This window comes from Schistocerca gregaria, chromosome 6 (genome assembly GCF_023897955.1).
Source record: "Schistocerca gregaria isolate iqSchGreg1 chromosome 6, iqSchGreg1.2, whole genome shotgun sequence".
In the NCBI taxonomy this organism is placed as follows: Eukaryota; Metazoa; Arthropoda; class Insecta; order Orthoptera; family Acrididae; genus Schistocerca; species Schistocerca gregaria.
In genome coordinates, this window is record NC_064925.1 from 118,433,361 (window position 1) to 118,449,353 (window position 15,993).

Genomic DNA, 15,993 nt, shown 5'->3' on the forward strand with positions numbered 1-15,993 from the left:
ATCGTATAGGATTCTGTGGAGTGGGCAAGCAAAAAGAAGTTGTACAGATCTTATTCGTTACATGTTAATAATACCTTTTCTTCTCTGTCACCACGTGTTTCTTTAGCGCTTTTTTTTTATAAAGATACAGCTGGTTTCCCAATCTCTAACATAAATAACTGTACATCTCATTCGACCAAATAATTACTGAGTAATCACTAAACACTAATTTGTACCTCCTGTCCCCCTTAATATTACTGTAACTGTCACTGTACACTACGCACTTGTTTTTCCACATATGAGCTGAGCATAGTGAGATACAAAGCTGAATTCTTGTTATAAATTACTGTAGTTATATGGATTATCCAAGACATATGTGCTGCGTGAAATTGCAGGTATTAAATTTGTGCCCGACGTTGGACTGTCTGCAATGTATGTCTTTCATCTGTTTCAGGAAATATGATGTCATCACATTCCAGTTTTATCCTGGCGTTCATTTTAACGATCTTTACGTATTATTCGGCAGCTTCCTACAAGTTTATTCGAAAGGTAAGTGCCAATGTAGAATAACACAAAAGAAATGTAACGGGGCGTTATAATTAAACTGACAATGTTCCAAGTGCAGCAGTGCGATCTGTATACATCGATACATCGCAGGACGCTGAAACTTTGTAAGTATGCTCATTAATCGGGCGATCATGGCGTATGCTGAACAATCTAATAGTTCAGATTTCCGACACCAGGTGAAAATATGGCGCTGTAAGCCATCTGAATGCACAACGCGTCCAGTTTTGGCGTCAGTAAACTGTTGACACTTGGCGACAAGTGCTGATTTCTTTTTTTGAAGTGATTATGGGCGTAATAGGTTAAGAAGGTTGAACTTTTCCGTATGAAACGCAGTAGCTATTAAGAATAAAGACGGTTCAGTCCAGGTAAACTCGTTTTGTCAGAATGGCAGCAATAACAGTGCTACACTGCAGGAACAGCTGTGGCGAAGCCCCATGTCAATAAATGTGCTTAGGAATACGATCAAGAAATCTGAAGAAACAAGTGAATTAGGTGGTGCGTAGGGAGAGGGAGGCGACCCATACCCTAGGCAGTTGTCGAAGTTGCTGTACCTATAGCCGTCATTCAGGACATGGTGCAGCCAGTGCTCGAGCTGTGTCACGGGTATTGTCTCTCTCCTCGTCTACAGTTCAAAACGTTTTGCGGCGCATTTTGCACTCGTATCCCTACAAGATTCAGAATGTGCAGCAACTGAGGCCACAAGACAGGCTGCAAACATCACTTTGCTCTTCGTTTTCTGGAACGAATAGTAATGGATGACATGTGGCCAGGGAAAAATCTTTGGACGGAAAGGGACATTTTACTAAGCACGGTGCCGTGAATTCACAGGACTGACACGAATGGGGTTCTACTCCGTCACATGTGAAGGATAACCCACTGCACGCACCTTATGTGACTGTTTTGTGTGCTTTCACAAGCTCACTTTCATTCACGGTCCGTTTTTCGCCGAGTAGACGAGACCTCGCTGAACTGTTAGGTGTAGAGTAACATTTGCAGATTGTAAGGATCTCCTTGTGCGATACGCTATTCCAGGTTTGCGAGAACACAACTCTATCCACAACCCTGTTTTCATACAAGACGTGGCTACACCACATGGCGCTTGCCAGGTGAAAGATTTATTTCGAGAGGCCTTCGATAACGACTGCAGCATCTCTAGGCAATTCCGAGTTGTGTGGCATTCCAGACCGATTTAAACTCATGTGACTTCTAGTCACATTGCTTCTATCATGGATGTATCGCACCCCTTCCTAATTAGAAGGGCAGTGTATGATGACATAACACTCTGATTACACTGAATGAGTTACCAGCAACTGTGGACTATGCCCAGTGTTACGGTTATAGCATGATACTGAGTTGAGATACCATTCTGAATACATGTTGGAACTTGTGACCATATCCTGACAAAAGTGCCAGAACCACTATCACAGTTTGATTGTTCCTCCACTTTTCCTGCACCCACACCACATTCTGACTGCTTACTGCTCCATATTTTCACCTGGTGCCAGAAAGTGGAACTACTATTTTTCGAGCACACTCCACGAGTGCACCTATTAATGGACATATGGAACTTCCTGGCAGATTAAAACTGTGTGCCGGACCGAGACATGTCTCCGCAATATCCTTTCTTTCAGTAGTGCTAGTTCTGAAATGTTCGCATGAGAGCTTCTGTAAAGTTTGGAAGGTAGGAGACGAGGTACAGGCTGAAGTAAAGCTGTGAGGAGATGTCGTGAGTCGTGCTTGGGTAGGTCAGTTGGTAGAGCATTTGCCCACGAAAGGCAAAGGTCCCGAGTTCGAGTCTCGGTCCGGCACACGGTTTTAATGTGCCAGAAAGTTTCATGTCAGCGCACACTCCGCTGCAAAATGAAAATCTTATTCCGTAATGAACATATATCCGGAGTTTCAGCGTCCTGCGATGTATACATCCCGTACTGCACAACTCGGAACACTGGCAGTTTAATTATAACCTCTCAGTACGCCATTCTTTAGCTAGTCACTAATGTGTTTCACAGGAAATTTCGAGTATCTTTGCCCTGTTTAAGTCTTTTATTTAAATAAAGCCAAAAACGACACAATATAATATATTTTAATGTACTACTTGTAATGTTATGCTTCACTTAGTGAAAAAAATTGATTTATTTTCGATGGTGATGAATTATACAATATTGTGACATGTAAGCCAAAAAGTTCTGTTTCATCTATAGGACGACAGAATGAGGAAAATGTTCCAGGAAGGTGGCTGATAGGCAGAGACGGCGAAGAGGCCAATTTGAACGTTTAAATTAAAATGTCAGACATTAAAACAGAATAAAATTAAGTAAACTGAAAAGTAAATTATATGGAGATAATGAAGACACGTAAATTGCATGTCTGTAAGAAAGGATACAGAAAGTGAAAAAAGATGCGCGAAAGTCAGCCAGGGAAAGTAAATGAAATACCTAACAGCCAGTTTCGACGTAGTGGGGCAGGCAGAACAGCACACAGTTGGTCGCTAGACTTATAGGAACGGAGATGGGTGGCGGAAGTGTTGTATTGGTGCCTTGGCATCGTAGTACAAACCTTTTTTACCATTAAAAATGGTGTACATGTCGTGAATCGACCATGAGTATGGACGTGCAATTGTGCACACTTTCAAAAAAGATATGGAGTGCACACGGGTATGGAACATTCGCAGTAAGAATAGTGTTTACGTGTCTGCTATTAAAAGCTGTGAGCTAACTATAGTGGCCGGCACAAAAATAGGGCTTCAAGGTCATCTCACCGACTTACAGCATTGCCAGTTTTTTTTATAGTGATAATATCAAATGTTCATTAATGTTTTTAATTTTTAGTCTAGAATATGACGAAGTACTTTCCAAAAGAAAATTCTCATTAGCTGCTAGCTGCTAGGAAAAAAATGAAAACCAAAGTTACAGTAAGTTTTGGAGGAAAATAATTTTTTACTTCAACCTATGGTAGTAACAGAATCACTAATGTAGTTGGATTGAAAAAAATATGAACATTCTCAAAGTTTACAGATGCATATGCTGCGTCTTTTATTTAGTTAACATAAAAGTATTCTGAGATAAAAAAATAAAATACTATAAGAGCTGTGAAACTCTGCCGACTGCGTAGCGAAAAATGTTGTCGCTGATGAATTTTCGTTCTGCGAAGAAACTTCCCGCGAAGAAGTTGTTAAGAAAAATACAAAATTATTTTTGGTAACATTTCAAATGTCTTTATTGCATCATCCCGCGTACAGAGGCAAATTACTTCTGCGATATTCCGTGCGCAGCAGCGCGCGAGTCGTTGTAGGCCATCGCCAAGAGTTTTGTTCTGACGGCTCGCTTTAATGTGACCGAGAATATTCCCTACTTCCCGAAAATATTTTGCTGGCTGCTAATGCACGTCCTTCGCCACTGCATCCATCACTCAAAACCCCAATATACGCAACGCAAAAGTAATTGTAGTTATTTTGAAGCCAATATTTTCACTGAAGACGAGCAAAATATTTGTTCGAAAGGATTTGTGAAACCCAAGTTTTTATCTAAATTTGCTATAAGCCTATTCTTCCCAGCACCCAATACGTGCTTTGTACACAAAAACCTCGTTCTTGCTACTGCAATGTCCCTGTCTTGTGTTACAGATTTCGTCCATCATTACAGTACCTGAATTGAAAACCAAGTGGGCGGAGAAGACAGTGCATTGAAGCTACTGGCCTGAATAATCAGTTTTATCACGGACATTATCCTGTATTTCTCTAGCCATCGGATACCATCCTCTGTCATACTAAAGTAACACAATTCTACGTTTTTGTAAAAGTCGTCAGACATCATAGATTTCTATGATCTTCTCGGAAAATCAGAATAGGTGCTGGGACTGTTCCGATGTTACTGCAGTGTTTATATTATACAGTCGATACAGGAACAGCAAAACCTTTTGTCATGTTATGAACTGCCAGTAAATCCTTCTATGAAAAAAAGGATTTCAGTTTCGAATATATAATTAAACCGAATTCAGTAAGATTATATCTGAATGTAAAGACATTCGATACAGGTTTTTAGGAAAACTTAATTAATGCAGAACTGACAGTCTTATTTTAATTGACAGTTACTGTCGAGTAAACTAATCGCCATCACTTATCTGACGTGTACCGTAAGGGAAAAACATTCGCAGTATGCCCTCTATAACTGAAATGAATCGAAAACATTTAAATCAAGTCAGCTTTTTATGTAGACGGCACTTACCTAAAATGAAGGATCTTCAGGCTCCGTGTCTTCAGATTCACTGTTGCTTGTTTCTGCCAGCTGTATCATTACAGATTCCACTATGGTGTCTCTTAAACCCTGGTTCAAGAAATCAGTTTCTTGCAATGTTTCTGCGTGTTTTACGCACCTCTTCCAGTCCTGCTGAGTAACATTGCCAAGAGCTTCGTGTGTTAGCTTCTCGACATCAGCAAGTTTGGAAGTAGTATTTCTTTTCGTTACTTCTCGCTTTACTTGGGCCCATATCAATTCAATGGGATTATACTGGCAGTGATACAGTGGTAGACGTACAACTTGGTGTCCCATTTCGTTTGCCAGTTGCTCTAATTCGTAAGTCTTTTTGGCACCTACGATTCTTCCTTAGACAGGAGTTCAGCCTTCGTTTCATCGACTGAAAATGAAACATTCTTTCTCTTTAACCTCTCCATAATATCTGCCTTGCGCCAATTTGAACGTGGCAACTTTTCTATCTGAATGGAGGGATAGCTGGCTTATCCATCACGTTAATTAACCCTTCCTCCAGCGCAGACAACAGTCGAATAAACGAATCCTAAAAAACTTCTCCATTCATTTCTGAATGGTACTCGGATTGGCAAGAACTTTTCCCACCACGAAAAACAAGTCTGGCCTCTGGTATGAAGCCTGTGCTTAATGAACCAGCGTGGGCGATGATGAATCGGCCACCTCTACCAGTAGGCACTTTCAAACCGCCGTTTCCTTTGGAGTCGTGCCATATACACTTATTGGTGTGGTTCTGTGAAGCCCAAGTTTCATCCAAGTACACTACAGGCCTGGGGTCTTCAGCACGCAAGAAGTGCATTGTACGCAAAAACTTCGCTCTTGCTGCTGCAATGTATCTGCGTTCCATTAAGAATTCCCGTCAGTCATTACACTTCTTGAATCGGAAACCAAGGGAGAGGAGAAGACGAAGAACGGAGGTCTCTGAGCCCGAGTAATTAATCTTTTCACGGAGGTCAGCCTGCGATTTTTAGCCGTTGGATACTCTCCTCTGTCGTAATATCCAAGTACAGTTATACTCACGAGCTCTTTGTTAAAATCGTCAAAGTCGATTGATTTCCGTTCACGTTCATATCCCTTTCTTGGAGAATCGAAACACTCATTCATGTCTGGAGATTCTGCCAGTGACACAGATTTGTTAATACAACCTACAGTTGACTTGGAGACACAACACGCTTTAGCAGTAAGTTTATGAATTTGCCCAAAATTTAAGTTATTCCTCGCTTCTTCATTGTGGGCCAGATCAGTAAAGAACTTGAGTACATTCGATATGATAATTTTCGATTGTGTACGAATGTCTTTCTCCACTTCACACACACCTACCGGAGGAGTACTAGAAGTAGACCGTTGCTCCTGCATTGTTGTTCACCACCGAACACACGTCAAAGCACCTTTCTCAAGACAGTAAGACACTGAGTTCAGACGTGAACACTCGATATAGCACGGTAGCACTGAGCTTTCAGCTGCTCTGACCTGTCACACTGCTAACGGTACCTACATGGCAACAGAGCCGAGAGGCGGGCTAATCACAGCCCGCAACCCCTGCTAGTGGCAGGCAGCAGCCATGGCCTAGATAGAGCAGGGGTGGGCAATTGTTTTGGCTGGGGGGCCACATTATAGACTCAGAAGTTAGCGGAGGGCCGCACCTTATAAACCTTTCACTTCAAGTTTTCTTTATTTTTAATCACATATCACACACAGAGTTGCAATTTCGGGTGTAGCAGTGAAAGCGTTAAAATGCGTTGATTAGTTAGCTTTACATTTCATAAAAGGTATCATAAAAATCATTAGATGTAAATGAAAGAGTCAGAAGCAAAGGGGTATAAGTATACTTCTCATAATTTTGATAAGACTAAAGTCACTTGTACCTCTTTCCTTCTGACACCCTAAAATAAGATAGTTGTGTTCAGTTTCATTTATTTTGCTAATTTAATATCATCTCCAAGTACATTAAATTTTAAAACACGTTTAATCGGACAAATGCATCCTATCACAATTTAGCACATTTTTTTTAAAACTCAGGAGTCAGACTTCTAGTTGATTTTCTCATCGCAGCCTGCAAATTACTGTCTGCTAAACAGCTTCGGTATTTGCTCTTCTTGATTTTCAAGCGCTATAGTCCTCCTTTATAACGAAATGCTCTCAAATTTGATTTTAACCTCAGGACACAATACACTTGTACACTCTACCATGCACTGTTTAATAAACTCGCCATCCGGAAAAGGTCTGTTTCGTTTAGCAAGGTTATAGGCTACCATGAAACTTGATTCTGTAGCACTATTTTGAAGCGGTATTTGCTTCGTAAATAACACTTGTTGCTTCTTCAAGCATTTCACGAACTCCGCTGCTTTTATTTTTCGTTCTTCCTCTAAAAGTTTGCAGCCAAAGTCACTGTGTTTTGTTTTGTGGTGTCGTTTCAGATTGTACTCCTTGAATACGGCAACTGTATCATGGCATAGTAAGCATGTGGCTTTATTTCCTGCATCCATAAAGAAATATTTGGTCGTCCAGTCTTCATTAAACAGACGCCACTTATCCACTTATCACCGACTTTACGCTTCTTCTTAGGTGTCATGATTGAACTGAAGTTAAAAAAAAAAAAAAAAAAAAAAAGGAATTGTACTGCTGCACAGACAAAACACAAGTAAACCACCCGAACCGAAAAAGAAGGAAATTGCTCCGAACGTCGTACTATTCACTCGCTGCAAGAGAAATACAGCGCTCCCATCAGCCACCGCTTGGAGCATAAATTTGCGCCAATAGCAGGATGCACAGTGCTTTTTTCCGTGCCCGTGGTGGTTGATGATAGTGCTCCCATAATCCACCGCACCCACATGCAGCTAGGTTGGTTGCGTGACTGTACAGACATCTGTCGGTAGTATGCACTACCAAGTAGCGCAGACGCTCGCGGATATTTTTAGTCGCGCGGGGAAGGGAAATATTGTTTTTTCTATGATTTTTGTAAATGTCTTGGCGGGCTACACAGAACCCCTCCGCGGGCCACATGTGGCCCGCGGGCCGCATTTGCCCACCCCTGACCTAGAGGACTCCACTTTCGTGCCGACCACTGTAGTGGCAATAGTACGAAGCCTGTAATACGCTAAGGAAGTCGGTGAAAATCATGCGTGGAGGGTCTCAACACTGCGTATAGCTGTTTTATGTATGCAATGGGCGACTGTCCAAATGAGTTAATACAACTATTTACTGATTTCGACTGCAGTTTTGAATGATTACAAACAATCCTACCGATCCGCTCGCACCTATCCCACTTGGTTACCTGCATCCAAACTCGACTTAAAGCGTCTTTCCAGTGCGCAAATTACGTAGGCGTCGATAGGTAAGGCAATAGCCGCTGTCGCCGAGGGTACTGTGCTGTGGAGATCACGAAGGAATAAGATCTGAAAGCAACAGACCAGTGTGCAAGGAGTCAAAGTTTAGTACATCTGTTATTCAGTTAATATTTCGTAATTAACTTAAAAACCTGACGAATTCCACTTTATGTAAAATAGTTCAATCTGAAGAAAACTAATTTTATTGTTCTGAAGATCTCAGTAACTAAAATAATTACTCTGGCTGCTACTATTTCAGGTAGCCTGACTACTGGTCTATGTCCTCTATGTTTCTTTAGTTTAGTAGTTATAGTTTCTCTATTTGTACGAACGAATGTGGTTCCAGACCTTTTCAAGTCTGAAATTGTTTTTCCGTGTTGCTAGCGTCAACGTCCTTATGCAGTGAAATCGAGCAGTTTTGAGTACGAGGGGCCAGTATTGTTCCAAATTTTACCATCGGTAATTTGACAACTAAACAACAGCACATTATTCGATTAGCCGGTCTCGCCGACTGCGTGAAGGTTTGAGTTACGAATCCAACATAAGCCGTCGCCTATGTAAGGAAAGGCAAAATCAGTCTGGTACGGGAGACGGCGGAAAGGCGAGACAAGGAAAGACGCAGGTAACCTTGGGCAGGCATATGGGGGCGACCAAAACATTGTCGGCAAGCGTGACGTTTGGAATGGGGTCACATGTAAACGCTAATATCAATGAACTTCTGGAGCCAAATTAATTATAGAATCGATAGTGAACACATCATTCGCCGTTTAGATCTCCACACAGCCTATTATTACGTACGAGATCGACATGGAATGAGTGATGGAATCTTGGCTGAATAACAGAAGACTTAACCATATATGAAGTCCGTTTGCCGCCCGGGGTAGCCGTGCGGTCTGAGGCGTCTCGTCACGGTTCGCGAGAGTCCCACCCCCCTCCCCACCGTCGGAGATTCGAGTCAAACCTCGGGCACAGGTGTGTGTGTTGTCCTTAAAGTTAGGTAGTTTCATTTAGATTAAGTAGTGTTTAAGCCTAAGGACCAATGACCTCAGCAGTTTTGCACCCTAGTCTTTACCACAAATTTCCAATTTTTGAAGTCCGATTACCCGTAAACAGTCTTGCTCTCGGTGGTTTAAATACACTACGTAAGAGAGGCAGTGTACTCTAGTAGTAAGAGACGCAGTGAACTCTATCGCAACCGGTAGTATTGGTAGCACCTATAAGGAAAAAAACATAAATGTGTGCGAGAAAAAGTGGGAGCGGGCCACTTCTCTTTGTTACCTGTTTGTTTTGCACGTAATTAGAACCGTACATCGTTCAGTGTTACTCCATTGTGTACTTTATATCCTCACAAAACAGAAATTGCTTTTTTATAAGTAATAAAAATTAGCTTATCGCGAAACTTCTGCGCTTTTATGAAACCAAAGCAATTGCTTTTGATGGAAGTTCAATGTAGATGCTCAAACATTTAAAAAAATCTATATTGTTATTGTTTTGTACTTAGTAGAATGTTCTTGGCATGATCAAAGGGAGTGTTTGTTACTGATGCGATAGTCGCTTGTGAATAACAGAGACATTTTATATAAGATCGACAAAGTATTAAAGCAATGTTTGATGTTTTTCATTCACATTTCTTTTTTTAAATTTTATCTATTTTTGGGAAATTCTTCTCTAACGCTATATAAGCCAGTTTTTTTTTTTATTTTTACTACAACATCGCTCTGTTTCACATTGCAGATCAACGAGTTTCGAACGTAACCTGATTTAAACATAGACAATTTCAATTTCGCTATAAATATTGTTCTGAGTAACAGACGGAAGGATAACTATGTAGAACGATAGTATTCAGCAGATTACCTGACGTTTTATATATCCTCACTCAGATTCATCGCTTCCGGGTTTCTAGGGGAGTCTAGTAAAACACTGATCGCATATACAAGCAATGTGACCGAATGGTGTAACGCCCGACAGGTGTACAGTATATATTAAATATATGGTGTGGGGTTTAGAGTGTTCGTAATGTTATGGCTGTATGAAACTGCACGTAACACACACACACACACACACACACACACACAAACACACACACACACAAACAAACAAACACGGTGAAAATATCTGTGACAGGCTGATATTACGCTTCGTGCATCATAAAAAGGTGTAAAACTACATCAGTTGTGGTATCGATAGCAAAGATGCCGCGGCATAGGTTCATAAGTTGGCACTACGAGCCACCAACGACAGCGCATTCGAGCCGGGGCGGGAGAGCTCTACGAGCTCCTCTCCAGTATCGACCCACTTGAATGCTTGATCAAGAGCAGACGGCCGGGACACTTCGCTTCAGCTTCGCACCTCAGGACAAACTTATGTATTACTCTTGTTCCTAAAATAATGGTGATTTTAAATTCAGACTGCAGTACCGACGTGTTTTACCTTTTCCTGCTCCTAGCCACGCGCCGCCTTCCAGGCGGGATACAAAATAAGTAATACTATTCATTATCACAAAATGAAAAAATTGTTCATGACCTTTCAATCGGCCAAGGTTATTGGCATTAGTCTTGCACAACCAGTGCATTTTCAAACACTTAAAATTAAACAATTGTCTTACAATCTTATAACTTGAATGTGTAGCAGATTAAAAAAAAACACATTCGTTATCAATACGCGAATCTATAGGAAAGTGTAAGAAATGAAACTGAAAGAGATTTCGGTACACGAACTAATCACTAAATACAGATGAACAAACACTGAACTGGATTTGCTATTACATAATTTCACATAGTAGTGTGGAAAAATCAAATTTTATTATCTAATAGTGAACATGTAAAGCATTAGGATCTGTGTAGCTAAATGATATATAATAAGTGTACACAATACCTTTAATCCACGTAAGGGCTGAACAATTTTGTACTGCAGCTACTGCTGTCACCAAAGCTCTTTCTAATGGTATTAGTTAAGCATTTACATATTTATCGACAGAACTGAACAACGTTATTTATTAACACTTTTTCATCTGAGCGTACTCTCCGATAACGTATATTTCCGCGATAACTATACATATCAGCAGATGCCGCGAATACGCATAAGTTACATTACAGTATCTGTATGACTTCACTGTACAGCGCCTAGCGGCCTGGGTCATTCGGGTATTGTTTAGTATTGTCGGGGGCCTTCGGTCACGTCTGCACGTAAACGAGATTTAGTTCCGCGTTCTGCCATCGGCAATTGCAAAATAAACAGGTAATACGTAGTTTGTAAATCCAATGAATATGCTCTAGGTTATAATAAAAATCACATTGTAATCTTAAATTTTTAAAACTATTGTGACTAAATAAACAAACTCACCAGTCAGCAAAGTTTGCGTGTAGCTTTGATGGTAGCAAACTCGTTGATCGTATATTCATCGTTCAGACGGATATCAGTTAGGAGGTCGCCTTCGATGTAAAGAACATGCCACGAATAGATGCAATAAATACTACAAGTGATTCATATAGTTCATGCACTATTTTAGTATCAATATTTAAACTTTGCAATTTCAGATTTACACTATTTAATCTCTGGAGTATGTCCTTCCAAAATGTAATTATGAATACTGTTTTTAGTCTGCTGCGTTGAATCAATAAAGCTGAAACATCATTTCGCACAAGTGGTTTTTCAAACGTATTATTGGCAATATGCGTGAGGGCATTGATAACGCCCTCGCAGTTTTCATATAGGTTTACACAGAATTCCCCTCTCTCTCTGACCAACGTGTTTTTTACCGTTTTGCTTCCTGGTTTCATGAAAGAAAGAAGTTTATTCCAGCGCTGTGTAGAAGCAGAGAAAATATTATAGAGGTTCTGCACTACATTTAAAAATGAACATGCTTCCCAATAACAGCTTGCAGCACTAGTGCCGACTAAATTCACAAGGCACATAATGCGCTTTCGGATTTCGTTCTTTAATGTGTCCTGCTAAACCAGTGAAAGTTCCTGACACATTGATTGCGTTGTCATATGACTGGCCTCTACAGTCAGTAATATCGATGGAATTTGTAGACAGGACTTTTAGTATGGCCTGAGCTAAGTTTTCGGACTTGTGTTCCGCGTTTGGTAAGAACAGAAGGAAACCTGAACAGGTTCACCATTCTCGTGCACATACCTTAATATGAAAGATAATTGATCAGTATGTGAAATTTCCACAATAAAATCTACTATTATATAGAAATATTTGGCGTGTTTTATTTCACTTGTGATAATTCTTTTTATTCGTTAAGAAAGAAGCTCTATTATTTCAACACAGATTGTTGAAGAAAGATAACTTGTATGTCGCTGCTTTCCGAGAAAAGAATCAAACTTGGCTATAAGTTCAAGATACGTCATAAATAGACTATCATGTAATGAATGAAATCATTCAACGTGTCCACATAGGGGAAGGCCACGACTTATTAGCTTCTTCACTACTGCAAACACCCTTTTCAACACACTGACCAGTACATTTTTTCTGGCTCAACATGACTCGAAATGATTATTCATTGTTCCAAGTGACTTTTTTCTTGTCAAGAATGACAACTCAGAATTATTGTGCTAAAGTGAATTCTCATGATGATATAAAATTACTAGAAATATTTTTCCAGTCTGCAATACCATTAGCAGCAATCACAGCCTTCCCTATGAACAATTTACATGGTGCAAAAGAAACAGCACCGATGCTACTGTGGTATACAAGTAAATCACGCAAAGTTGATTCACTATTTACATGTTTACAGTAAAATACGTTTTTGTTCAAATACCTGGTTTTATCACGTATTGATCTTCTTGAATTAGAAAAACCAACATAACAATTTTGATTAATGCACGTTGTAAGAGAATGTCGATTGTTGATTCATTGATACACCATTCTGCAGTATCATCACTAACTAGGTTGTTTCTTTTTGTAATGTCTGACTCGAAACTTACTTTTCCGTGAAACTCGAAATCAGGAACCATCTGCTTTTCTTCATTTTTAACTTTTGTTTCTTCTGTATTTACTTATTTTACAACAGCTGCAGTGCCAGAAATATCATATGTACTACTTGAACTTGAACACGAACCAGCAACTTTTGTTGTGAAAAATGTATCTACTCTCCCAAGCGTTTTTAGAACATTGGCTTCTCGTCCTCGCCTGTCCTTCGATAATTTCCGAAATGCCGCCCCACTTAATTGTGCACATTTGCTTTTTTCACTGTTATTCATGTTTAGGTACTTACAGAATTGTCAACCAACAGTCCAAACAAAAGAAAAAAATTGTAAAAGGAAAGAAAGAAAGACTGTATCCAGTTCCAATCGCACTACACCGCACATGAGCTCAAAGATTTTTCCTTTAAACACGGAGCGATGAGCTGACCAACTCAGATTACTCGACGTAACTGTGCTATGAAAGAACGATAATGCAGAATAATTGAATTTCACTGTCGCCTGTTTCTCTGTTGTCAGTGGACAGTAGAAGCGCACCTGCCGGCTGGAATTCGTCTGCTAAAGAAAATAGGAGAGCCCCTCGTTCACCAGATGCAAGTATTTCGCTATAACGCATCTCGAGGACTTGAGTATCCATGGTAGTGAATTGAAGATGACCGTTCGCCAGATGCAAGTATTTCGCTTTAACGCCACCTCGAGGACTTGCGTATCCATGGTGGTGAATTGAAGATGACGTCCATGCAAGTATTTCGCTTTAACGCCATAAGGCTTCTGTTTCCAGCAACGCTGGAACTTTAGCAGGGACGCAAATATGTTGTGGCGATTCTTGACACTGTTTTTCTAATTTAAAAAGCAAATAATTTTTGCATTTTCTTGCAGTGGGGTGTGCTGGATCGACTCTCATCCCACTTATTCTTATAACATTTTAGCGGTTTCTGTGGGCAGAAAAGACAGATTACAAAGGTTAAGTAGTCTTGTTGGTAGTTGATGTGGTGTGTTGTCATTTGTGTGAACATTGCCGTTATGTCTACACGCAAATGCGCCTTTTGTTCCATCATAAATAAAAATAACCTTTCCTCGAAGAAAAAAAGCTTAGCTAAGAAGTTTAATATAAAATTTGCAATGCCACATGCTATTCGATTACACAGAATGGGAACTTCCATATCGTGCAGACTGCAACACAATAAATGAGACACACGTAAGTTGGCTTGTTCTTCCTTTTTCGCCAAAAAAGTAACTAAATAAACTAAAAAAAATTTTTTTAAACTGTTGTGAAGTGTATTTCACACATTATTAGATATTCTGCTTATTTTCTTTTCGGATAAACATGTGTTTAAAAATGTAAAACATTTGCAGTACCAACATGTCTTGTTATACGGTTATCATTAAATCAAAGCTCAGATATTGAAGACCACAGAGTTTTCACATTAGTTACAGTTCCGGAGAGTTGACTTGATAATTCCCCCTAATTTCTACAAAAAATTTAAGTAGAGTTGGGTATTACATACTGAGGCCCACACATGTTGCAGTATTTAAGAAACTGCTGATTAGTTTATCACAGCTTTTCAAGGGTCCCGGTATTTTCACGGGGAAAATATGGTAGAGATAAGTAGAAGCCGACAACATTCTCGGAATAATAACGTTTCAAACATTGTATTGTAGATTGCCGTCCTGACAGCTTACTTCAAAATATTTTGAATAATCATGAAGACAGACAGAAACCCAATGTTAAATTTCCATCCAGTCACCAACTACAGTATGTATATTTCCAAGCTTTTACTGTCGAATTTCGTTCTTAAGGTTTAGCAAGTTGTTTACCAGTATTAAAAATTTTTGTCGTTTGTAAGTGCAGTTATTTAACAAAGGAAAAGGTTAAAATGAGTACAGAGCAAAAAATGCTGCTCCCCTTGAGGCGCCGCCCCTAGGCCGTACCTAGATATGTAAATCCGCCACTACCAAAGAGTTACCACTGGTTCGGGAGGTAAAGGCACATTTGGTAGTTTTTCTTTGTCGGTCTTGATGCGAGAAGGAGCCTTTAGAAACACTTTCTTTGTGAATGAAATCCATTTATTTACATTCACAAACGTGGAATGTAATTCTTCAGCCAGGCGATGTACTCCGTGAGCAAAGCACGTCTAAACTAAACTAAACTCCTTCCAAACAGGCCTAGAAGGCCCAAAGGTACCGACCGGCCACCGTGTCATCCTCAGACTATAGGCGTCACTGGATGTGGATATGGAGGGGCAAGTGTCAACACACCGCTCTTCCTGCCGTATGTCACTTTCCGAGACCGGAGTCGCTACTTCTCAATCAAGTAGCTTCTGAGTTTGCCTCACAAGGGCTGAGTGCACCCTGCTTGCCAACAGCATGCCAGCCCGACAGCGGTTAACTTCGGTGATCTGACGGGAACCGGTGTTACCACTTTGGCAAGTCCGTTGGCAGCAAAGGACGTCACATGAATCAAATTCGGATAAAATACTCGGAGGGCTTTCCCGGCATTGATCATATAGGGAGCAGCATCTGAAATAAACACGAACACCCTTTCATCTGCAGAAGACTCTGGAAATACTTTTCTAATACCCTCCTTCACAAATGTGGCCATCGTAGAATGATTTACTTTTTCAAGTTCTTTGCAGGCCGTTGAATAGGAAGAAGACCGCTCTTCTTTCAAAGCACCAACAAATAAATTTGCAATGTAATGGCCATAAGTGTCTGTAGTTTCGTCAGCTGAAATCCAGATATTGCTGTCCTTGAGTTCATTACGTATTTGTTCCAGAACATTTACGTAAATTGTCGGTATGTAATTTTTACGCAATGTTGATTCATCTGGTGTTTTTTGATTTAAGCAATATTTGCGCAGAAAGCCTTTGAGGATAGGCTTTGTTAAGTTTGTGAAGAGAAACATTGCTTGCAGTGAATGCTTCGTTT

The 15,993-nt window shown here is 40.2% G+C and overlaps 1 protein-coding gene across 3 annotated transcripts in view; it reads left to right on the forward strand.

Annotated features, from left to right (window-relative positions):
• LOC126278962 (uncharacterized) overlaps window positions 1-15,993 on the forward strand; it is a 297,991-nt gene that overhangs the window by 119,779 nt on the left and 162,219 nt on the right. For 2 of the 3 annotated variants that reach the window (XM_049979247.1, XM_049979246.1), the window contains one exon: window positions 434-528. In XM_049979247.1, the coding sequence (XP_049835204.1) occupies window positions 439-528 (90 nt within the window). In that variant the 5' untranslated portion in view covers window positions 434-438. Of the gene's footprint in view, window positions 1-433; window positions 529-14,187; window positions 14,264-15,993 lie in introns of those variants that run through there. The other variant, XM_049979248.1, reaches the window with a different exon arrangement.